Genomic DNA, 26,718 nt, shown 5'->3' with positions numbered 1-26,718 from the left:
AAAGATCAAGAACATCTGTTCAGCTGTCTCTGCCACTCTCCTCCTTTTCCTGGCCCGCTGAGCCAAGCTTTCTCTAACGTTACTCCATCTTTCTGCATTCATCCCCGGAAACTCTCCCTCAAGTCACTTAGCATTGCACTTTCAGATTCCCATTACTTCATCCATCACATTTCTGCAGCTATTGAGCTGCTAATTCACACCCTCTCCTCCACCTTTGATGCCCATGTCCCTATTAAAACCAGTACACTCTCACCCAAGTCATCCCCTCTTCCTTCAAGTCTAAGGGACGCAGATTTGAATGTCTATGGTGCACAACTGGTTTAACCATCCATTGTCAGATCTGGTTGGACCATAGAGTATAATTGCTTCCTGCTCCCCACTGCTAAAACTGCTTGCTATTCAAAGATCTTCCTTAGAATGTAAGGATAACCCTTGACTTCATGTCTCCACCACAAACTATCTCCTTAAATCACCCTCCTGTGCCTCCTCCAGCCTCACTTCCAATAATAAGTGCAAAGAGCTCGAACTTTTTTGCCACAATATCAAGAACATCTGTTCAGCTGTCTCTACCACTCTCCTCCTTTTCGTGGCCCACTGAGCCAAACTTCCTCTAATGTTACCCCATCTTTTGTAGATTTTATTCCATCTCCTACCATGTTTTCTCTCAGCTCATTTTGTCCATGACATCGACGACCTGTTCCCTTGACACTCTTCCCACCGAACTGACGCTATTCCCACTGTTACAATCACAGCCAATGTTATTTGCTGAGTAAGCTAAATCCCAGAGGGAAACTTGTCTTACTGATCATAACCTTTTGTTTTGTATTTTGAAAATGAAGGGAAGAGCTACTGATTCCATAAGCATAGAATCCCAGTAACACTTTTAGGATTTTAAAATTATAAGGTTTATTAACCAAAAGGATAAAAAAAAAACTTTAGCACACAAGATTAAAGTTATACAATTAAAACATTTTTACAAAACACCCCCCAAAAAACTCACTTGGTCAGAACGCACAAGTAAACTATTTGGCAAAAGCTCCCTTCTAGATTTTTAACCATGAAAATCCAGTAATATTACCCAAGACAAAAACTGCTTTCACTTTAGCAAAAGGTATACCCCAGGACTTCTCACTTTCTTCCACTCTGCTGTGAAAATCCAAGAAAGTTCAGAAACTGGCTCAGTGAACCAGGAAAAGGAGGAGAGTGGTAGAGACAACTGAACAGATATTCTTGATCTTTGCGGCAAAAAAAGTCCACGAGCTCCTCGCACTGCCTTCTGAAACAAAGACTTTTTCTGGTCTCAGTGGATGGCTGTTTCAGATTTCACACCTTTTCTCAGCACATAGCTGGTCTCAGGACGTATCCCCCACACAGCCACCACAACTCAACTAAACATCTTTCCTTAAATACCTTTTTTCCCTTTCATCTTAGATTCCATTGTTCTCAAACACCATTTCTAACTCAACTTATCCAAATATAAAAATCTTTCATGTTTTCCTATTGCCTCCACTTTTGGATTAAATAAAATTTAATAACCTTCCCCTGTTTACTTATGAAACCTTTGTAAGATGTAAAAGTCCCAAGTCACTTCTAAACTCCTCTTTGAAATTTAACGGCTGAAAAGTCAGGTCCCTATCAACTAATGCAAATTTTAAAACCCAACTATTTACTTGTAAATCCACTTCACCAGAGTCTCTCATTACAAATCTATGCATGCATCTAGCACCTTTACCCTTTTATCTCTCAACTCCCACAGGTAAGCTGTCTCTATGAACCTTCCCCCCAGTTTAGTTAATCATGGACACACACACATACACTTCTTTACAGAACACCACCATATTCCCAAAATATTAAAAACAACCATATCCATCTTCACACCCACCCAGCTTCCCTTCCTGGCCCGCATATGTTGGCAGTTTCCTCTGCATCAGATACTGTTCCCCTATCCCCCTTCTTCAAATCTTGTCTGCAAAAAGTCCTTGGAAACTACCTCCCTTTCCTCTCCAAAGTCCATGAACATGTCATCTTCCAAATCTGTGCCCAGTTTTTCCTCAACTCTATGTTTGAATCTCTCCAATCAGGTTTCTGCCCCAGCCACAGTAGAGAAACAGCTCTTATCAAAGTCACAAATTCCATTCTACATTCCTGTTGTAAACAACCCCTCTTCTTCCTCTGACTCAGTTGACCATGCCACCGTCCTCCAATGCTTCTCCTTCATTGTCCAGCTAGATGCAAAGGAACAGCTGGAGAGAATTGCCCTTGCATGGTTCAATCTCATCTATGGGACTGTGGCCAGAGAAAACCTGCAATGGCTTCTCTTCCCAGTCCCATCTGTTACCTCTGGAAGTCCCCGAGGATTACTCTTTGGTTCCTTTGCCTTTCTCAGCTGCTGCCCATTGGAGGCATCGCAAGAAAATAAAACATCAGGTTTCACATATACGGTGACAACACTCAGCTCTATCACACCACCACCTCTTTCGACAACACCACTGTCTCTAATTTGTCACACTACTTGCCAAACATCCTGAATTGTATGAGCAGAAATTTCCTCTAACTAAATATAGGGAAGGCTGAAGTCTATCTTTGGTCCCTGCCATAAACTTCATTCCCCAGTCATTGTTTCCATCCTTCTCCTGATCACTTGTCTGAATCTGAGACAGACTTTCACAACCTTGGTGTTGTGTTTGACCGAAGTGAGCTTCCGCTCAATCACCAAGACTGCCCATTTCCACCTCTTAAATCATCCGTCACCGACATTGCCTAAGCCCACCTGCCACTGAAGCCTTTATCATGCCTTTGTTGCCTCTACACTCAACTGTTCCAATGCTCTCTTGGCCAGCCATAAACTTGTACTATTTCAAAACTCTGTTGCCCGCATCTTAACTCACAAGAAGTCTTGATCGCTCATCATTCCTGTGCTTGCTTCCAGTCTGTCCATACCTCAGTTTTAAAACCCTCATCTTTGTTTTTAAATCCCTCCATGGCCGTGCCCCTCCTATCTCTGTAATCTTCTAAACCCTACAAGCCATTGAAATATCTACATTCCTCCAATGTTGGTATCGTGCATCCTTGATTTTAACCGCTCCATCAATGACAGCAGCGCTTACAACTGCCTTGGGCCCAATCTCTAAGTTCCCTTCCTAAACCTCTCTGCCCCTTTACCCCTCTCTCCTTCTTTAAGATGCTCCTCTAGGCCTATCATTTCCGTTAAGCTTCTTGTCATCAGTTCTGATATCTCCTGTGGCTCGGTGTCAATTTTTAACAAAAATCAATAATGGTCTTTTGTTAGCGTCTTGGAACATTTGCTACCTAAATTATTTCCTCTCCTCAGGCCTTTTCCACTCTCTTTCAAAACTGCTATCACCCTTCCTCAAAAAACCCAATGTGCATTTCTCCAAACTTCTATGATTTTTCACAGAATTTGCAGCTTCCTAGCTAGTATCACATCATATGACATGATGCATTTATCTATTAAACTTATATAGACTATATAATTCACAACCACAAAATACTTTTCAGATCAAGTAAATAATGTTAGCTGAAGGACAACTATTCAGCCTAGCATTGTGGCTTGAATGTAAAATACCAACTTACTAATTTAGGGTAATTAAAGTTAGAAAAATATTGAAAATTAATATGGAGATTTAAAATTACATTCATCCATCTGAAGTAGGACAATTCTTAAATTAATAATTTAGTTCTTTTGAGTCATTTGGTTTGAAAGACCTAGGACCCAGATTAGATACCTACCCTTTTGAATGGAACATCTTTAACAATATATAATAGAAATTATCAACTGATACTTCCTTTCAAGCAAGATGACAGAATAATATTTGGCAATTTAATAAGCACCTATCCATAGGCATTAGATTCAATATAAATTATAACATTTTTATTACACTGCATTCTTGCTGCTCTTGATGGGTTGTGGTTTCCAATTTACATTGCTTAAAACACACTGAAGATCATTAAAGTATTTATTTACATCCCTTTTGGGAATGTCCCAATAATTCCTCCCAGTGATCTTCTAATATCCAGTCTAATTTCATGGAAGGCTATCTTTCAAATACTCAAATTTTCTCTCATCCGCTCCATCAGTTTGTGAACAATCCTCTTCAGAAGTGGTCTCAAATAACTAGTTTTGTTTAGATGATGCTTGCCAAGTCGTACTTTGATTGCTGAAAATCAAAACTGGCTGAATTCCATGCACATTATTGTGGCTCAGTTTAAAAGGTTTGCTGGAGAAGTTTAATTTGCTCAATGATCTGTTTCTTCATTGCATACAAATTAGTCACAGTGGCAAAAGAAATAAGAATTACACAGATCCCTCAGACAACCCAAGGTCAGGGTTTTAAAAAAAAAAGTGCATTCCTAGAAGATTGTTCTAACTTAATTCTCTTTAACTGTGCAAGTTTGCGCAGAACCTTTCTTGTACCGCAATATATGCTTCTGCTTTTAACCTTGAATAGTGTATTTATGAATAGGCAGACATGAATTATGCAGTATTTGTATAATAGAAGTAACTGGATGTTGGAATATTTTGACTATGACAGGAATGTCCCTATTAGCTCACATCTTCCATGCTTCATGAAATAACTGGTCATTTGTGTATTGCATTTTAATATCCAAAGAATAGACTAAATATTTTTATATCAAATCACATTTTGAATTCAATTTTGTAGTAATAGGACAACAGTACTTGTGACTGCATAAATTGAATAACTGCTCCAGGATTGACATTACTGAGGGATCAAAAGGTAGATACAGAGCAGGAAAGTCATTTGGCTCATGTGGATAAAAGGCTTACAGTGCCCCCATCATTGCTTGAAACTATTTCTTTGATTGACTTCAAAATTATTTCGTCCACTGCCCTAACCAACCCATATATCTGTTCCACATATTGGCCACACTTTGGGTGAAGAACTTCTCTAGACATCAGGACCTAAACTTTACTTTTACTGATCATCACCCCACTCCCCCGTCTATAAAATGTGTTTTTCAAGTAGTGGTGCAGATTTAGTTTATCTGCTATATTGTCTGTTGTATACATCTCAGATTCCCTCTCGATCAGCTCCTATTAAGACCAAATAGCTCAGGCTTTCCTGTTGTTCCTCATAGCCCAAGTTTTTGGATAATTCTTATCAGTTGTACAATCCTTCCCTACATTATCCAAGGTTTGAGTTCTGTCTTTGGTGTCTTTTCTTTATTCTTTCATAGGATGTGAGCTGCTGCCTTGAACCGCTGCACTCCATGTAGTGTAGGTAGACCCACTGTGCTGTTAGGGAGTACCAGGATTCTGAATCAGTGACAGTGAAGGAACACTGATTATAGTTCCAAGTCAGGATGGTGTATGGCTTGCAGGGCAACTTGCAGGTGATGGCATTCCTATGTATCTGCTGGCTTTGTCCTTCTACATGGTAGGGGTTACGGTTTGAAAGGTGCTGTTGAAGGAGGCTTAGTGAGTTACTGCAGTGCATCCTGTAGATAGTACACACTGTTGCCACTGCTCATCGGTGGTGGAGGGAGTGAATTTTTAAGGTGGTGGATGGGGTGCCAATCAAGGGGCTGCTTTGTCCTGGATGATGTCGAGCTCCGAGTGTTGTTGAAGCTGCACTCATCCAGGCAAGCGAAGAGTATTCCATCACACTCATGACTTGAGCCTTGTAGATGGCGGACAGGCTTTGGGGAGTCAGGAAGTGAATTACTTGCAGCAGAATTCCCAGCCTCTGACCTGCTCTTGTAGCTACATTTTATATGGCTAGTCCAGTTCAGTTTCGGGTCAATGGTAGCCCCAGGATGTTGATAGTGGGTGATTCAACAATGGTAATGCCACTGAATGTCAAGGGGAGATGGTTGGATTCTCTCTTGTTGGAGATGGTCATTGCCTGGCATCTGCATGGCGTGAATGCTACTTGCCAGTCATCAGCCCAAGCCTGAATGTTGTCATGCTGCATATGGACACAGACTACTTCAGTATCTGATGAGTCACAAATGGTGCCGAGTATTGTGCAATCATCCGTGAACATCCCCACTTCTGACCTTATAATGGAGAGAATGGTGAGAAGGTCATTGATGAAGCAGCTGAAGATGGCCGGGCTTAGGACACGGCCCTGAGGAACTCCTGCAGCAATGTCCCAGGACTGACTGATGATTGACCTCTAACAACCACAACTATCTTCCTTTGTGCTAGTTATGACGCCAACCAGCAGAGAGTTTCCCCCGATTCCCATTGACTCCAATTTTGCTAGGGCTCCTTGATGCCACACTTGGTCAAATGCTGCCTTGATGTCAAGGGCAATCACTCTCACCTCACCTCTGGCGTTCAGCTCTTTCACACGTTTGTCTCAGTTACCAAAAGTTGTTATCCTGTTTGATTTCAATAGAGCATGGTAGTTTTGGCACAACAGCCTCAAACTCGTACTTCATTATTTTGCTTACATAATTAAAAATTCAAACTGCTTTGTTGATTACTGTCTCACAGAGACTGCAACTTAAGCACTTTCCGCACAAATTGCCCATTTTTCTTCTGTGTCTTCAACTCGAGCTATCTTACGACCCTCAGATATTTTTTCTTATTCTTCTGGTCTTTGGCCAATCTTGCAGATTCTAATACCTCATCTAATTTGATATTGCTGTAAATTTCAACTTGAATATGGATTATTGTGCAAATAGATAATGTAAATCAATCCCAGCACCGATTCCTGGGCACTCTACTCAGCATTTGCCCCAAACCTAAACATCAGTTCCCCAGGAATTACATACTTCCTAACATCAAATCCCATGTGTTGAATTCTCACCACTTGAAGGTTAAGTAGCACACTTTTATGTACAAGAGTTTCAAAAATTTATTCATAAAACATGGCATCACTGGAAAAGCCAGTGTTTATTGCTTCTCCCTAATTACTCGAAGTTGGTGGTAAGCTGCCCACTTAAACTGGTGCAGTCTGTCTCCTAAGTGTTTTCCAAGATTTTGGCGCTGCACAATGAAGGAAAGGCAACATGTTCTCAAGTCAGACTGGTGTGTGACTTGTAAAGAATCTTGGAGGTGATGGTGTTTCTATGCAGCTGCTGCCCTTGTCTTCTGGTTGTAGAGGTTGCAAGGTGGAAGGTTCTATTGTAGAAGCACTGGCAAGATGCTGGAGTGCATCTTGCAGATGATACGCATTGCAGCCACAATATGCAGATGGTGGAGGGAGTGAATTTTTAAGGTTGTGGATGGGGTCACTGATAACTGAAGACATCTGCAAACACATCAGCTCGTTTTGTGCATTCAAGGTTATGCTCCATCATGGTTGTGGCTGGGGTTTTCATGGCATCTTACTCTTATTATTTACCTGTTGTCCTTCATTTCTTCATGGGAAGAGTGTTGACGGCTAGGCCAGCACATATTGTTCATCCTTAATTGCCCTTGGGAAGGTGGTGGTGAGCCACCTTCTTGAACCATTGCAGCCCATGTGGTGTAGGTACACCTATTGTGCTGTTAGGGAGTTTTAGGATTTTGACCCAGCGACAGTGAAGTAGTGGAGATATAGTTCCAAATCAGGATGATTTGGAGGGGAACTTGCAGATGTTCCCATGGGCCTGCTGCCCTTTGTCCTTCTAGGTGGCAGAAGTCGAGGTTTGCAAGGTACTGCCTAAAGGGGCTTGGCAAGTAGCTGCGTCTGGTAAATGGTACACAATGCTGCCACTGTGCACTGGTGCTGGAGGAAATGGATGTTGAAGGTGGTGGATGGGGGTGCCACTCAAGCACGCTGCCTTGTTCGTTTACGGTGATGAGCTTCTTGGACTACATTCATCCAGGCAAATGGAAAATATTCCATCACACTCCTGGCTTGTAGATAGTGGGCAGGCTTCAAGGAGTCGGGTGGTGAGCTATTTGCCACAGACTTCCCAGTCTCTGACCTGCTTTTATAGCCACAGCATTTATATGACTGGTCCAAATAACATTCTGGTCAATGGTAACCCAGAATATTGATAGTGGGGGATTCAGTGATGTTAATGCCATTGAAAACCAAAGAGAGATGGTCAGGTTCTCTTTTGTTGGAGTTGGTCATTGCCAACAAATGTTATGTGCCACTTATTCACCCAAGCTTGAAAAATATCCATCAACACCATTTTCAACTGGAAATGAGGCAAAAATAAGAGCTTTTCCTGATCCATTGTGCTTTGTGGTATTTAGCATGCAGGTGTAGCAGTTTCACTAAGTTCCCACATTATAAAGTAATGTCCAGTGCTGCCCTGACACAGCCTCTGACACCCTACTTTGAACCAGGATTGATTTTACAGCTTGATGACGATCAGGGTGAGGGATTTGTGTACAATGTTACAAATTGCTGTGGTATGCAATCCTGCTGCTCCCAGTGTCATGTGGATGTCATTTTGGGCTGCTAAGTCTGCCCTTTGCCATACTATACACTGAGTGACCTCACTGTGGAGGCAAGACTTTAAGACAAGTGTTGTGTGGTGAGCACATCCATCCACTATGACTGTTACAGGTAGGTGGTGAAGATGAAGTTACTTCTTTGGGATAGTTCCCCACCACCTCTCTCAGGTCCAGTTTGGTAGCTTTGTCCTTCAGGATTGGGCCAGCTCAGTCAATGGGATCTTACCAAGCTAATCTTGGCAGTGGAAATTGAAATACCACCACCATCACCCACCCTCACTCCAAATTAGATGCTATGCTCTTATCTCCCTCAGAACTTCTTCCAAGTGAAGTACTGATTTGTTAGTTGAAGGTTGGGGGGCTACAGGGGTGGTAGGGGAGGTGTGCGGAAAACAGTGGGTAGCGATCAGCTTTATTTCACGTGAAGCCATGAGACATCATTGGACCCAGAGTCCAAGTTGAGGGTTCCCAGAGTCACTTCCCTCTGGCTGTATAGCACTGTGCCACTACCTCTAGTGGGTCTGCGTTCTGGATGAGAAAATAAGTACTCGGGGATGGGTTTGGATGAGCCTGCAATGTTGACTGATATATGATGCTATGAATAAGACAATGTCAACTGTTGCTTAACTAGTCTACAAGATAACTCTCTCAGCCATTAGCTAGTTAACCAGGTGTTAGTAAAGGGAATTTCATCCGTTAACTAGGCTGGGACTGCTTAATCCTTGCCAATGAGTCTGGACAATTTTTTTGTACTTTTGAACCTTATAACAATAAAAGTCAACCACTTATTGTGGAAATGAAGTCAAGTGTAGGCCAAACTAGATAGTTGATGACTTGCTCCCCTCTCTTGAAGAATAAGTAAATAAGTTGGATTTTTACCACACTTTCTAGTTTACTCTTTTGATTCTAGCCCATAAAGTAACTGATATTTTAGCTCAGAATTTGTGGGAATGGGGCATTTTGAAGCATGCTGTGGGAGTTTATTTTTCTTTCTTGTTCGGGTGAATTAAAGTCAAATCAGACATAGAGAAATGGAGAGGTAAAGGAGGATTGAATTGAACAGGAAAAAATATTTTTAAATTTGATAAATCTCCCTCAAACAAATTACTATCCGCAGCAGTGATATTCCACGTTTCAATTGTTCCCTTTCTGGGCCTCCAAGATCGAGTGACGTGTTAGGACCATAAATTACCCAATTAACAGGGTCCTTAAGCAGTCCTAACTTTCTTCAGGAAGTTCAATTCATATTTATGGTACAAATCCAGCAAACCCTTCACATTCATGAGCCGGCTGACAGTGAATTACAATTTGTGAGAGGCTAATGTGTCATGGCACAAATTATCCAGCAACTTGAGATAGTTCAGAGTCAGAGCACCTCTTCTTTGCTACAAGTTGCTGGAGTTTAAGGCAACAATAACACCATGTGCTGTGAACTTGCATTAATTTGCTAGAAAATTCTGGGCCATTGAGTTCAATTTCACAACTTGGGATTGTGGGATTTGAACTCTCACTTTGTAGATTACTAGCTCGATACCAATTGAACAGAAACTGACAGCTCTTTTTAATAATGTTACTTTGAACTTTGCCACCATTATATGGGTTTCATTTTTTTAAAATTATGACCACTACTGTGTTGTAACACACTTTATGCTAAATACAAAAGCCATTTTTACCACTTACAAGAGAAGCTTTCCTTCTTGATTTCATTTAACTTTTGTTCAAATGTATTAATCAAGTGTATGCACACCTTATAGTTATTTGGGTTATTTAGTGCATTGGTATCTAAATGCATTTGAAAAATCTACATTTAGGTGAATATACTTCAATGTGTATCTTGACATAAGTGCAGATTGTTTCACCAACTTCTCTAAACTGCAGTTACAAACCTGTAACCAACAGCACTTCACCTCAGAGCTGTGCAGCATTAAATATTCTCCCCAAATACAAACTAATTTGAAAAGTTATATGAACTACAGACTTTTTGAAGTTCAAGCAAATGTAGCATGAAAACATGCACCTACATTAGTAAAATACACATGGCAACTTTGCAAACATCAAGTGGAACAGGAAACAATTTTACATTTTTGTGATGTAAACTCAAGTATAGTAGGAGGATTGAGAAACTTAGACTGATAAGACTGCTCTATCAGTGAACATAAGCAAAAGTAACAAGGCAAATAATGTGCTAGGCTCGTTTGCAACTATAAACTATATTGTATGAACAGTTCCAACAGTCACTCTGAATAGTAAGAAATTGTATGTCAGTGCTAGATGCTATTACTACAGAAGCAGAAGAATTAAAAAATTAATGCTTCTGATCAGCTACAGAGGACAAGCATCAATAAATGTCACCACCTAAGCACGAGTGAAAAGGACAGACTAGAGGTTAATTTATATTCTGGCATTCTAAATGCTAGGATGGTTTTGATCCAGTTTCAAATTCAAAGCATGGCTAATACTGATTAATGCTAAGACTTTTGTTTCCTCCTTCCAATGCAAAATCTTGTGCAGAATTTAGATCTTCAAAGTTCAACTTCATATTCTACACAAAATTTAGTTTATGTAAGCTCCCTATTTTTGTGAATAATTTCATAAATATGAAGCCTTTACAAATGCAACACATACCACATGCATTGGATTTAATTTCCCAAAACTCTCTAGATTCTGGGAAGGTCCCATTAGATTGGAAGATAGCAAATGTAACTCCATTATTCAAAAAGGGAGGGAGACAAAGCATGAAACCACAGGCAATTTAGCTCAACATCTGTCGTAGGGAAAATGTTAGAAGATATTATTAAAGAAGTTATAGCAGGGCACTTGGATAAGCTCTGCATCAGGCAGAGTCAACATGGTTTTGTGAAAGGGAAATTGTATTTAGCCAATTTATTGGAGTTCTTTGAGGGAGTAACATGTGCTGCGGATAAAGGGGAACCGGTGGATGTACTGTACTTAGATTTCCAGAAAGCATTTGATAAAGTGCCACATCAAAGGTTATTGCTGAAAATAAAAGCTTATGGTATAGGGGGTAATATATTGGCATGGATAGAAGATTGGCTGGCTAACAGGAAGCAGACAGTAGGCATAAATGGGTCTTTTTCAGGCTGGCAAGATGTAACAAGTGGCATGCCACAGGGATCAGTGCTGGGACCTCAACTGTTTACAATTTATATAAATGACTTGGATGAAGAGATTAAAGGGACGGTTGCCAAATTTGCTGATGACACAAAGATAGGTAGGGAAAGTAAGCTATGAAGAGGACATAAGGAGGCTACAAACAGACATAGGTAGGTCAAGTGAGTGGGCAAAGGTCAGGTTGACGGAGTATAATGTGGGAAAACGTGAAATTGTCCATTTTGGTAGGAAGAATAAAAGAGAAGCATATTATCTAAATGGTGAGAGATTGCAGAGCTCTTGAGATGCAGAGGGATTGGGTGTCTTAGTGCATAAATCACAAAAGGCTAGTATGCAAGTACAGCAAGTAGTTAGGAAAGGTAATAGAACGTTAGAATGTAATAGAAGGATATAAATGTATTGGAAGCAGTTCAGGGAAGGTTTACCAGACGAATACCTGGAATGGGTGGGTTGTCCTACGAGGGAAGGTTAGGCAGACTAGGTTTGTATCCACTGGAGTTTAGAAGAGTAAGAGGCGACTTGATTGAAACATAAGGTCTTGAGAGGTCTTGACAGGGTGAATGTGGAGAAAATGTTCCCTTTTGTGGGAGAATCTAGAATTAGGGGGTCACTGTTTAAAAATAAGGGGTCACTCCTTTAAGACAGAGATGAGGTGAAATTTTTTCACTCGAAGGGTCGTGAGTCTTTGGAACTCTCTTCCTGAAAAGGAAGTAGATGGAAGTAGAGTCTTTGAATATTTTTTAAGGCAGAAGTAGATAGATTGTTGGCAAGGGGATGATAGATTACCCTAGTGGTAGGTGGGATGCCGATTTCAGGTTACTATCAGATCAGCCATGATCTTATTAAATGGTGGAGCAGGCTCGAGGGGCTGAATGGCCTACTCCTGCTTCTTGTTCGTATTTAAGGAAGGGCAAAGGAGGTGGGGTGAGAGAAAATAGTTGTTGGGGGAGGGGAAAGTGGGGCAGCTAGGGAGCCAGGGAGAGGGAGGGAGCCAGGAAGAGGGGAAAGATTTCATTCATGTTCAACAGAATGAGGGGAAGATTACACTGCATTTTAAGTTCTTTTAAATGCTTTACACCTATTTATCTTAGCAAATAAACATTTCATCTAATTTAACTTATGTATCTTTCTACAGTTATTCCTGGACTTTCCACAGGTTTGAGGTTTCATGGCACAGGAGGACTGCAACATTTATTTTCTGATCAACAAAGCTGAGGGACAAGTATGCCAAAGAACATCACCCATTAGTTTTCTGATTTGAATACTGCTGAATGGTTTTACCTTATATTGAATGTCCTCTGCAGCTTCTTGTTTAAAGTCATTGTTTATTTTTAACTGCTGATTCAATTTTTGCTGGATATAAGCCAGTTCTTCAGCAAATGCATGACTTCTTTCATTCTCTTCCTGAGGAAAGATAACAGGCAAAAAAATATTGTCAATAGAAAGTACATCTGAGTAAGTTCTTTCATCTCCCACTTGATGCTCTGTTTAATTCTGTTATTTCAACACGCATTAATCATAAACAGATTTACAATGTGATCACACAATTCTATTATACCAAAGTAAAACACATTTTCTGTCATCAGGGAAAAGGGACAGACATACTTTCAACAGATAGAATTGCGTTTCTAAAAGCTAGTAACTGAGTAGATGCTTTACTGCAAAAGCCAAAAAAGGCTTATAATACTGCTTGACTCCTGAGAGTTATTTCCCTAGTCTAAAATCAGAAATAACTTTCACCACATGCATCCCCCAACTAATCAAATAATCTGAGGTCCCATTCATCCACCCAACATTAAATCCAAGCTTCCTGCATCAATCTTTAAGTTTAGTGGATACAATCACACATGGCGCAGTGAAGGTAGTGGGAATACTCTATGGCAATGTCTATGTCTGCCTTTTGAATCGATGCATAAAACTCGCTGTTGCTTCAAGGGAAAATATTCAAAAGAAATGGCATTAGTCATCCAAAACCCAAAGCAACACACATTCTGTCCACATGGAATAAATGGTCACAGCAGGATGAACAAGCATAATTATGTCTAATTTGTCAATTGACATCCACAAGATACATGCATCTCCTCAGATTTACACTCCAAAACATCTATTTGAAAGCCTTCCTAATCAGTGGTCTGGACTAAGACTTCTCTAGGTATGAATAGGCAGAACAGAAAACTAATCTTTGCTGATTTCTATAAGGGTTCTCTCAATTGTCCATTGTAAATTTTTGTTGGAGAAATCCCAGAAGTTAAGGCTTTTGCGAATCTTTGGGTAAAGTTATAGCAGTTAATCGAGAAATCCCCTGCTGAAATTCTACCATAAGATCCTTACCAACTGTATTTACTAGGATACATCCTGCTGGACATTTTTCAGAACAGAGGATTTAATGAATAAATGCACCAACCCATATTACTGAGAGCGGGCTGGGGAGGTCATCAACCAGAGTTTATACTTCTAACTGTTATATAGTACCCCTGCTAGAAAGCATCTGGAGTCATTAAGTGAGGACAGAACTGGGTCTGGCAATATTTGGCTACCCACTATTCAATAGCCTCTTGTGACTTATTAAGTAGGTTTACAGTAGTTATTTGAAAGAGTAATGAGAAAGAAGGGATACAAATCCAATTGAATCACACCCAAGCAAAAGTCCATGCATTCAGAAATGGAAGGAAAACAAGAAAAATATGTGAAATCAATGTTTTCCTTCATCCAATCCTCCACTTATCTAAGATCAGTGTTAGTTAAGCATGCTCAATGTATGGATAAGGGAGACAAAATCTTTGAGATGTTCTGCCATGTCAATCAAAGATGAAATTTCAGTTAGCTTATATACTGCTAAGGTCTGAACATGAAGCAGAGACTGTAACAGCAGCCACTACTCTGGCTGAAATTCACACTTAAATACTGTAATTTAAGAATCAACCACAATCTCCTGCACTTAACCATGTGTCTGACCTACAGTTTTGAGTCCTGTTTGCTTGGGCTTTGAATGCATGCAGAATTCAAACAAGCTACAGCACCCTTTTCTTCTGGGAATTTTCAACCGTTACATTTGATCAGTGTTACTCCTAGATGTTATTTGTATGAAATGAAGGGTAAAGGCTATCTCAACGTTGATATAAGATTGTTCTTCATTCTATCAAAAATCTGAATGGTTATCTAAAATCAAAGACTAGCCAATGTCAGCACTAAGCTTTCCAGTTTTGACAGAGAACGTATTTGATGTGGAATGACATTTTCTCTACTCCCTTCCAATAACCTCTGCTGCATTCCTCTCCACAGCTGTCATTCTTAAGACAGCTCTGAATGAAATTGCAAATTTGTGCTCAATGTGCACTTTTAAACTGTCTGAAATAGTTTTATGGGATATCCTTACAGGCAGCAGACGGAAGATGACTTTCAATCTGGGCTCAATGTGCGATAAAGGAAAAGATTAAAACACAGCGTCATAACCCACCACACTCCCAACTCCAGTTACTAAACCCATAATGTTTGTGATATTTTCATCTGTTAGCAGCATTCAGGTAGAATCTGTAATTGCTTCTTAACAAATAGAGCTCACCTTCAACTCTGTAAGGTCCAGCTGTCACCAGTCATAGGACTACTGTTATCTGTATCAGCGCAAAAATAACATTTCCTACATTTAAAAAATTATGAGCGGGTATGCAAGGGCTAAAGAACAACAGTCAAAGGTCACCCCAGAGGTAGCAAAGAACAACAGTCTCCCAGGTGTCAGGCAACAGGTAGAGAGGTCAGGTACAGGCTTTGAGGAGCAATGGGACAGCCAAAAATCAGGCCAGGAACAGTTAGAAGCAATGGGTAACAGGTTAGAGTTAGATGGGCTGCTGAAGTAGCTGACATGAATAGCTGTGCTGCCCAGTAGACAAAAGCGATGATGCTAAATGTACAAAAGCGATGGGTCACAAAAAATTAAAATAAAGATACGCCCCAACAGAAATTAATCTAGCTGGCCATCTAAAATGTTGAATTATGCAAAAGTGAGGAAGGATTGAAAGTAAAAATAATATTCCTCTGCAGCTGCACCTAGAGTTGGTTAGAGCATGCACCTGCAGCAGAGACTAACTACTGCAATAAGTGTCACAAGGCTGTCATATAACACTGCAAAGTTTTACTGAGACTGCTTTATGGAGTCATCATAGGTAAATGGCTACACACGACTTTTTGACAGAAAATGGTTAGGCAGAACAAACGCTGCCAAATCCTGTCTCAAAGCTCAGACAAAATCCAACCCATAGTAATTGGCAGAAGATTAAAGGGGAATTGAGGAGAAACTTTTTGACCCAGACGGTGATGAGTGTTTGTAACTCACTGCCCAAAAGGGTGGTACAGCCAGAAACCCATTTTGCATTTAAAGGCTACTTGGGTACGCACTTGAAGTGACACTACCATGAAGTCCTATTCTTATCAACATCCATGCCAAAAAACTGAACTGGGCTAGCCACGTGCCATGAGTACTAGTTTAGCACACAAATTTGCCATTCTGCAGCAGGCAGCTGAACCCCTGGCTCCTTAAACCTGTCACCTACAAGTCAGAAGTACAACTGGAACAATCTTGATTTGTCTGCATGTCAACAACATTCAAATACTTCAGCAGTGTCCAGGGCAAAGCAGTCTGCTTGACTGGCACCCCATCCACTTACTTAAACATTCAATCCCTCCATCACTAATGTAACATGGTTGGAATGTGTAATATTTACAGGATACACTTCAACAACTCACCAATGTTTCTTTGACAGCATTTCCCAAACTTGTGACCTCCACTGCCTAGAAAGAGGGGGTAGCAGATACATGGGAACGTCAACAAGTTCCCTTCCAAGTCACACTTGAGGTTGGATTTTCATTTCCTCATGAAGGTGGGAATGGAAAAAACTTTGCTTTTTTTGTTGGGACTGTGAATTTTCTATGCTTTCCCGACCCCATGCCATTTCATATGGCTATTTTTGTGGTTGGGAACATCTTGGGTGGCGAACCCTCATGCACGTCAGCTGACAACTGGGTCGCTATTGACAGCCGTCAGGAAAATCTTTTTCCCGTCCCCCAGGCTTCTGAAAAACTGACTTGTTTGACAGCTTGTGAACCTTGGGGGAAGCCTGCTGAGGAGTTGGAAACATTTTGACAATTAAGTTTTAAATGGTTTGACACCTTCAAACGTCATCATTAGATGCTGTCTTATAGTTGGTTGTGTTTTTACTGCAGTGCATGACCATCAGACTCTTCTTGTAAATGTACATTGACCATTATATTGACCATAATTGGGCAAGTGTCAAGATGCATAGGAGTACTTTACCCATTCAGAAAAGTGTCATTATGCATTCAAAACTGAAAAGAGTGTTTGGGAACTCTACTGTCATGATCTGAAGTGATTTAACTGTTAACAGCCCATTAAATTTGGGGGAAAGAAACCGCCTGTAAGCTTTCACTTAAAAAAGACACCTGCTCCTGGGCTGCTTTGATGGACAGGACATCTGGTATAGCTCAGAAAAAACAGGGCCATTTATTTTTGCAGTTTCAATAGCCTCCATTGTTACCTCTGCCACTAATGGACAAATTAAAACGAACTTGGTACACAGTATGGTCAAGAAAGAACAGATTAGTTTTTGGTGAAGGTACGGATCTTGATCCTGGAATTTTTTAAAAAGGATCCATTAACATTGGGAGGTAGCGTGAACTGACTTTTTTTTTTAAAAAGAATGTTGTGAATTGTTTTATTTAGAATGCTGTTGATTGTTTTGGAATGGTGCGGATTGTCTCAGCTCCTGTGGTTGAATTTGTCGTTGTCAAAAAGGAGCAGAGTTTTCAGATCAGGCTGTTGGATATGGATTGGCCTGAAGCCTCCTCAGGGAGGTGGAAGTTCTTAATAAAAAGATTTATTTTTTCAAATTTGTAATTGCAGAGCATCAACCAGGCAGGGAAAAGCCTTGAAGAGCTGCATAATTGTAAAAGGAACCCCATTGCTATGACAGGGCTCCTGAAGACTGTACATAGTGATACTGGGTAAGTGGCTATGGAAGGGGAGGGCATAGGGGACTTGGAGAGGCTTTGGGTGTTAGGAAGGCGAGTGGTGCATAAGAACTACATTGGAGAGCTGGGTCGATGTCCCAGTGAACCAAGGGAGACTTTTTAGCCAGCCTGCTCAGCATCAGCACTCCTCTAATGCTGCCTCTGGAGCCAGGAAACCCGAACCCTGCCTGCCCACAACTCCAGGAGGCAAAAATGTGGCAGGTATGGCCAGAGGCAACTGTCACGGGTTTTCAAAGTCAGAAAACGGCCCAACTCACATTTCCAAGCCAACACAAAATCTAGCCCTTCATCTTTACCTGGACATGTATTGCTGTTCCTTTTTTATCAAGGAGGCCAAATCCTGGAAAACCCTAGCTAACAGCATTGCTGAATCAATTTCACCCTATGGACTATAGCAGCTCAAAAGAACCAACACCACCTTCCCGAGGGCAACGAGAAATAGACAATAAGTGCTAATCTGACCATATGCCAAGAATGAAAAAATATATCATTTTATTTATATATAAATGTAAATATACATATTCTTGTTTTAAAAAAGGGGGCACTTTTTGCCTTAGTGTGAGTAGCACCACAGACAATTTGCTCTTGTACTCTATGCCCCTATTAATAAAGCCTAGGATGCTTTATTAACCACTCTCTCAACCTGTCCTGTCACTTTCAATAACTTATGCACTTATACACCCAGGTCCCTCTGCTCCAGCATCTCTTCGGAGGTTTATCCTTTATTTCATATTGTCTCTCTATGTTCTTCCTACCAAAATGAATCACTTCACTCTTCTCTGCATTGAAGTTCATCTGCCACTTGTTCACCCACCATTTGTTCACCCATTCCACCAACTTGTCTATGTCCTTTTGTGGGTCTACACTATCCTCCTCACAGTTCACAATGCTCCCAAGTTTCATATCATCCGCAAACTTTCAAATTGTGCCCCAGACCCCAAGTTCCAGCTCATTAATATATATCAGGAAGAGCAAGGGTCCCAGCACTGATCACTGGGGAACTCTACCACAAACCTTCCTCCAGCCCGAAAAACATCATTAACCATGACTCTGTTTCCTTTCACTCAGCCAATTTCACACCCATGCTGCTACTTTTCCTTTTATTTCACGAGCTTTAACTTTGCTCACAAGTCTGTCGTGCAGCACTGTATCAAATGCCTTTTGAAAGTTTTCATCCCAATCAACCTGTAATACATGGCGAGGTTTTACAACACAAGTTCTGATAATTGTTTTACTTACAGCCAACATCTGTTTGCATTTCTTGTACTTCTCAGTTTTCTCAGTTATTTCTTTACTCATTTTACTTATTTGTGTCTGCACCAAGAGATCAAATGTATGGTCGAATGGAGCTGGCATGACTGTAAGGAAAAGGCCAAGATGTTTACTATGCCATTGACAATTAAATAAACAATAACTAAAAATTAATCAAGTTTTAATTTGTTAATCCCCAAACAAGCAATTTATTGTTTTAAAAAACATTTTGCTGATTTGATTACAGCCAATCAATGCCAGGGCAACTGGACATTTTCAAATTTTGGCACCAAGAAGGCAGTTCAAACATTTAAATGCATTGAATTCAGTAGCAGAGAAAATGTTTTATTTTGAAAAATAATAATTTGTTGCTTGAATGTGGCTTCTGTTGCTGAGAATGTTATGGGCAAGTATTTCAGCAATACCAAGAATAATAGAATGGTTACAGCACAGAAGGAGGCCATTTGGCTTGCCAAGTCTATGTTGGCACTCTGATAGAGCAATTTACTGAGTTCCATTCCCTCGCTATTTCCCAGTCGTCCTGCAATTTTATTCCCCTCCAGTGCTTATTCATTTTCTTTTAAAAGCTGTATATAGCTTAGAAAGAGCTTATCGTTTATAAAACTAACACCAAATTAAGCACATGGTAGCAATTTCACTGGCCAATTGAAATTATGTGACCATTCTGTGTATGTCATATTGCAATCTTATCATTGTAAGCAACACAATCAGTTATGGACTGATAGGGCCCTGGAAGAACACCAAGAACCAGCTGGGAAACAGTGGGCATTTGACCTGTTTCAGTAAAAAAGTGCTAACTATGGAGATGTTTTGCCGGTCATTTTTTTTGGGGATACAAAAACACTTTAAAAACGTGTTCCACAATTGCAAATGAAAAAAATTTTGATGGGAGGAATGTCTGCCCATTACTAAATAAATAGATAAATATGCAGTACAAGCAAATGGTGGAATATTTGTTTGAACATCACTAAATATTTACTTAGTTTGCCTCTGTCCTTATTCACTGCAAAAATCAGTTCACAACTTCAATTGTGAGTGGAAGCAAATGAAAAGCTTACGAGAGATGCACAAAGTATGCAAGACGAAATATATCTTCTATAAATGGAATGTTATGTGTATGTATATTTTGTATATATATATATAATAAAAAATCTGTAAGCAATATTTCAGGAGATTAAACAGTGCTAATTTATCTCTACAGCTGGAACCTAAATGATTGCCCAGGTACCTGGAGAAGAATCTTGAATAAAGTCTGCTGCAGACACTGGAGGCGATTCAGTGTTCGTCCCATTATCAGTTAACTTCTGCTTCTTAGAGAACGTTTCATTTTTCTTCTCTTCCTATTAATGTGATGATGTGTGGTTAGAATACTCTATAACTTTGCTTTTGTATGACATCAAGACATCATTTTCAAGGAATGACGCAATGAACAGAAGCTAAGTAATCCTGCATTTTCTTCCATCGCCAAATAACTCCTACTCCAAAGTCAGAATACAAAACGACAGATTGTAATAGAATTCCATACTTTAGCTTCATAAAAGGATCCAGTGATTATTAAAGCCATAGTGCTTTCAAACCACCACCACCCCCCCCCATTAATTTCGTGCCTTCAATGTTTGCAAAAGTCTAATTTCTTTCTCATGCTTTTGGAACTGTGACTTTACTGTCAGTTATACTTCTGCTGGACAGCTTCAAATAAAGATATGAGCACTGCCACATGCTGTTAAATCTCTCTTCTTGTATTAGACTCCTGATCACAATTACTCATGATGCTCCACAGAAAACATCAAGCTTTCCATGAGCTCTCTAAGCTGTCCCGCTTTTCCGACCATGTGAAATTCCCACAGAGATTAAGATAGTCTTGCTAATTATAATGCTCATATTTATAAAGCAACATGTACAAATTTAGATTTTAATCATTCTAATTTGTTGCATTACCACCCCTCAGTAGTTTAAAATAAACATTATACTCACCAACTGCTCTGTGAGTTTGACAACTTGCTTTTGCAGTTTTTGACAGTCCTTGTATTTCTCTTTGTAATGTTCAGCAGCCATCTGCAACCTAAGCTTTAAATCTTCAACTTCTTTATGCAGCTCTTGCTCCACTGTACTGTCAACCACTGCAGAACCCTAGCATCAATTTTTGTAAAATATTTAGTTCTTTTCAAGTGCACTATTAAATACCCTTTGGCATTGCTCACAGTAAGTCAAATGATAAGCGTTTTTATGTTATACCATGCAATGTATCATATATTATTCTGCTGCTAAGGTGAATCTGCATCTCTTTAAGGCAGGAGCATTCCAAGCTTTTTGTCTTCAAGGACTTCATATGATACCTTATTGAACATACATAAAGTTTGAATTAACTTGCCAATTTCCATACAGCACTGTTCCATTTTGGGATTTGCTCCATGTTTCTACAGAAAGGATACAGATATGAACTATATTATGCTGTTGCTTTTAAATTGAAGCTAGTTCACAAAGATTTGAAATCCAATGTAACAGTCGCATAGGGGAGCTACTTGGACAAGGGGACAATCGGAATGTTAATGAGCTCACCCAACTGGTAATGACTGAAATTATTATCCACATCTGGAACAACAGGGTATCAGTTATTTTGTTTTAGATGCTTTCAGGAGGTAATCACAGTCCACATCCACTTAGTGCAAAATAAATCAACTTAGCCTCGTCTTACTAACCGCTAATTAGTCCACATTTTGGAAGATTGGAAAAGAGCACATAGGACTTGGTGCAAGGATCACAATATCCAGTTCTCATTGTTATTCCTGCTAAATTACAAAGTGGTACAAAAGCAAAATACTATGGATGCTGGAAATCTGAAATAAAAACAGAAAGCACTAGAAATACTCAGCATGTCAGGAGGCATCTGTGGAGAAAAAGAGTTAAAGTTTCATCAGAACCAGGAAAAAAATTAGAAATGTAATAGGTTTTAGGCAAGTGAAAGGGGAGAGGTTGGTAAAACAACAAAATGGAAGGTCTGTGACAGGGTGGAAGACTGGAGTGATTAAATGACAAAAGAGTTAGTGGTGCAGGGCAAAAGGGAGTTGTAATGGGACAAGTAAAGAAACAAAAAATGTGTCTTAATGCTATCCAAAAGCAAATACAAGAGAAAAAACTAGAACAAAACTGGAACCTGCAGAAAAGGAAAACAAAATGGGGGCAAAGGTTATGTTATGAAATTGCTAAACATTGGATCTGAAAAACTGTAAAGTGGCTAACTGAAAGATGAAGTGCTGCTCCTCGAGCTTACACTGAGCTTCACTGGAGTACTGCAGTATCCTGAGGACAGAGAGATCAGCATCAGAGCACAGTGGAGAATTAAAATGACAAGCAACCAGGAGATCAGAGACAAGCTTGCAAACTGACTGGATGGATGTGTGCTGCAAAGCAGTCAACCAATCTATATTTGGTCTTCCCAATGTACAGCAGACAGCATCGTGAATGGCAAACACAGTATACTAAATGAAAAGAAGCACAAGTAAATCGCTGTTTCATCTGGAAGGGATGTTTTGGGCCTTGAATAACGAAGAGAGGGGAGGTAAAAGGACAGGTGCATCTCCTGCCTTGCATGGGTGCTGTGGGAAGTGGAAGGAGTGTTGGTGGCGCCTGAGAAGTGGACCAAGTATCACAAAGGGAATAGTCCCTTTGGAATGCTGAAAAGGGACAGGAAGGGAAGGTGTGTTTGGTGGTAGCATTATGCTAAAGGTGGCAGAAATGATGGAGGATGATCGGTTGAGTACATAGGATGGTGAGGCAGAAGGGGAACCTTATCACAGTTCTGGATGTGAGGGAAAGAGGTGAAAGCAGAAGTGCCAGAAATGGGACGGACATAGTCCGGGGGTGGCAGTGTCTACTTTGAGCAAAAAGGAAGACATATCAGAAGCACTGGTATGGAAGGTTGCATCATCCAAATAGATGTGATCAAGATGGCGGAACTGGGAGAACATACAAACATATAAAATAGGAGCAGGAGTAGGCCATTCAGCCCCTTGAGCCTGCTCTGGTGTTCAATAAGATCATGGCTGATCGGTTTGTGTTTCAGGTTCCACATTCCCATCCACTCCGGATAATCTTTGATTCACTCGCCTAACAGGAATCTATGTACCTCTGCCTTAAAAATATTCAGTGACCCTGCTTCCACCACCTTCTGAGGCAGAGAGTTCCAAATTCTCACAACCCTCAGAAAAACTTTCTCCTCATCTCTGTCCTAAAAGGCAACCCCTAATTTTAAAACAGTGCCCAATAGTTCTGGACTCACCCACAAGAGGAAACATCCTTTCCACGTCCACCTTGTCAGGACCATTCAGGATCTTATATACCTTAATCAAGTCACCTCTCACTCTTCCAAACTCCAGCGGAAACAAGCACAGTCTCTCTAACCTTGTCTGATAAGATGACCTGCTCATTCCAGGTATCAACATAGTAAACTTCCCCTGATCCGCCTCCAATACATTTACATCCTTCCTTAAATAAGGAGACCAAAACTGCACACAATATTTGAGACCATGTCTCTCCAATGCCTGTATAAATGAAGCATACCATTTTTACTTTTATAGAAAGCATAGAAAATTGGGGCAGGAGTAAGTCATTCAGCCCTTCAAGCCTGCTCTGCCATTCAATATCATAGCTGATCCTCTATCTCAACGCCATACTCCCGCTCTCTCCCCATACTCTGACACCTTTAGAGTCTAGAAATCAATCTATTTCCTTAAATATGTTCAATGACTTGGCCTCCACATCCTTCTGTGGTAGAGAATTCCACAAATTCACCACCCTGAGTGAAGAAATTTCTCCTCGTCTCAGTCCTAAATGACCTACCCTATATCCTGAGATTGTGACCCCCTGTTCTAGACCCCCCCAGCCAGAGGAAACTGCATCCAGTCTGTCCCACCCTGTCAGAATTTTTTTATGTTTCAATGAGATTCCCTCTTATCTTTCTAAACTCCAATGAATACATGCCTAGCCGACCCAATCTCTCCTCAGGCGTCAATCCCGCCATCCCAGGAATCAGTCTGGTGAACCATTACTGCATTCCTTCCATTTTCAATTCCTCTTGTAATAAAGGAGAGCATTCCATTAGCCTTCTCAATTACATGCTGTACCTGCATACTAACTTCTTGTGGCTCATGCGTGAGAACGCCGAGACCCCTCTGCATGTCAGAATTCTGCAGTCGTTCTCCATTTAAGTAATACTCTGCTTTTTTAATCTTCCTGCCAAAGTGAACTTTACATTTTCCCACATTAGGCTTCATCTGCCAAATTTTACAGAATAGAGTTCTTAGAGGAAGCAGGGTGTGGGAAAGTGTAGTCAAGGTGCTGTGGAAGTCAGTGGGCTTGTAGTGAATATACATTGATAGCTTACCTCCAAGGGAAGGGAAGAGTCAGGCCTTGTGAAGGTGAGAGAAGGGTGCAAATTGGAAACAAAGTTGATTAAATTTTCCTGTTCAGGTTGAGAACGATAGGCGTCAATGTGCCAGAAAAAGAGGTGAGGGACAGGGCTCAAGTAGGACTCGAACAAGGAGCATTCCATATATCCCACAAAACTGGTAGGCGTAGGTAGGACCCATATGAGTACCCAGAGAAACTCCTTTTATATAGAGGAAGTAAGTGGATTTAAAGGAGAAGTTTCATTGTGAGAACAAGTCCAGCCAGGTGGAGGAAGATGGTGGTGGATGGAGACTGGTTGGGTCTCCGTTCAAGGAAGAAGTGGCGAGCCGTCAGACCGCCCTGGGGGGCATAGACAGATTGGACATCTATGGTGAAGTGGAGATAATTAGGGGCAAGAAACAAAACTGTTAAAGTGAGAGAGGGCATCAGAATAGTCATGGATGTAGGTGGGAAGAGACTGGACGAGGAAAAATGAAGTCAATTCAGTCAGGCAGGAACAGGCTGAAATTATAGGTTTACCAGAGCAGTCTGATTTATGGGTCCTGGAAAGAAGATCGAAGTTGGATATTCGATGTTGGAGGACTACTGAGAATGAAGGTTGTAGAGGGAAGATCTTCAGAGGAGATGTCAATGACAAACCTGGAGACGATAGCTTGTGGTGGTGGGGTCATGGTTCATTAGGAGGAAATGTTGGGTAGTTGACTTTTGGCCACTGGAAGAGATTGGTTTGCCAGGCAACAACAGCAGCACCACCCTTATCAGGAGGTTTGATGGCAGTTAGGTTTGGACCTGGGGGAACAGAGTCCAGTTACTTCAGGGGGAAACAGGTCAGAGGTCAGCAGTAGGGCAACAGAGAAATTGAGGTAGCCAATGTTACACCTGCGGTTCTCAATGTAAAAAATCAAGCACGGGTAGGGGGCCAGAGGGAGGGGTCCAGGTGGAGGGAGACAATGGAGACAGGTTTAAGGGCAGGGGAGGACTCCTGGTCAAAGAACTGGGTGCAGGGGTAAAAGTGACAGAAGAAGAAAACAATCAATCATACAAATTAGGAACAGAAGTAGGTGTGAGGATTGATTTAAAAAAAAAAACTTTTGGGGAATATTGTGTTATTCTGTAAAGAAGGTTGGATGTGTGTGTGTATGATTTAATAAGCTGAGCAAAAGACTGATAGGCTGTCAGGTTTTCTGGAGGGTTTAAAACATGAAAAGATAGATGCGTTAGATTTATGGTACAAGTAAATATCTTAGATCTAACATTTGCATTTTTAGATAAGTGAGAGATTGTTTGAATATCAAAGGGGAGTCAGAGGTAAAAAGAAACATGTCTGCATCTTGCAGGAGTTAGATAGGTAAATAGTAGTGGGGATATTATATTTTATTGACTCGAAAGCAAAGACAAGATAGAGACATAAAAGGTTTTATATTTGGAAGGATTTAAGTTTCAGAGAGGTGTGAGAATAATGGAACCTGAGATGAAAGGGAAAAAAAGGTATTTTAGAGTGACTGTGGAGAGCTTATGTTTAGAGGTAGCTGGAGCTGTCTGAGTTGTTGAGCTACAGCTGTTAGCTATCGGCTGGGAGGAGGTGCAGTTTGAATCAACCATCCAGTAAAGGCAGAAAAGTCTTGGGCTGCAACAAGCAGTTTTATTCTTAAGTGGATTCCACTGCAGAGTGAATGAGGGCAGAGGACATGTGGTATGCCTTTATTGAGACTCCAGCAGTTTGCCTTGTGTAATATTATGGGATTTTTATAGAGCTAACACCTATAACGGAGCGTTGTCTGGAGGTTTACTTGTGGGTTTAACCAGGTAGAGTTTCTGGGGAAACATTTTACAAGACTAACCTTAATTGTGTAACTGTAATCTCGTGTGCTTAAGTTTTCTTTTATTCTTATTTACTTCATTTACTTTTAATTTTTAAAATCCGAAAAGTGTTACTGGACTTCTTACTGCTGAGAATAGTATATCTTCTTCTCGTTTTCAGAGTACAAAAAAAAGGGTATGGCCCGTAAGCCAAGTTTCCCTCTGGGATTTAACTTGCGCAGCAATTAACACCGGCTGTGGTCATAACATAGGCCATTCAGCCCCTCAAGCCTGCTCCATGCTAAGTTTGAAATTCATTGAGATGGGAGCATGAAGGGATGAAGCTGAGGCCTTTCCCAAGGAGATATCATTCAGGGGAAAGTCAGAGGTTATTGTGAATAAAAGGCAAGGGGGAAGATTAGATGTAGAGATGGGATCAGAGGGAAGTGAAGGGGAAGAAAGATCCAGAGGGTGTTGGTACCCATGAGTTGTTGAAGATTGTGATCCTTCACAGCTGAAGGAAAGAAAAAGATTTTTTTTGTTAAAATGTTAGATGAGACATGTGATGAAATGAAACTGCTGAACAAGGCAGTTTTGAGATATGTATTGTACAACTGGTATGTAGGAGTGAAAGAAAAGTTTTGATCATAAAACATGTGGGATTGCTCGGGAGAGGGATA

At 40.6% G+C, this 26,718-nt stretch overlaps 1 protein-coding gene across 2 annotated transcripts in view; it reads right to left on the bottom strand.

Moving 5' to 3' along the window:
• tax1bp1b (Tax1 (human T-cell leukemia virus type I) binding protein 1b) overlaps positions 1-26,718 on the bottom strand; it is a 711,119-nt gene that overhangs the window by 36,125 nt on the left and 648,276 nt on the right. For both annotated transcript variants that reach the window (XM_078539019.1, XM_078539018.1), the window contains exons 10-13: positions 20,804-20,959; positions 20,058-20,169; positions 18,797-18,915; positions 12,797-12,919 (exon numbers count right to left, since the gene is read on the bottom strand). In XM_078539019.1, the coding sequence (XP_078395145.1) occupies positions 12,797-12,919; positions 18,797-18,915; positions 20,058-20,169; positions 20,804-20,959 (510 nt within the window). The remainder of the gene's footprint in view (positions 1-12,796; positions 12,920-18,796; positions 18,916-20,057; positions 20,170-20,803; positions 20,960-26,718) is intronic.

This window comes from Cetorhinus maximus, chromosome 3, assembly GCF_964194155.1.
Source record: "Cetorhinus maximus chromosome 3, sCetMax3.hap1.1, whole genome shotgun sequence".
Classification (NCBI taxonomy): Eukaryota; Metazoa; Chordata; class Chondrichthyes; order Lamniformes; family Cetorhinidae; genus Cetorhinus; species Cetorhinus maximus.
This window is presented reverse-complemented; position numbering and strand designations above follow the sequence as displayed.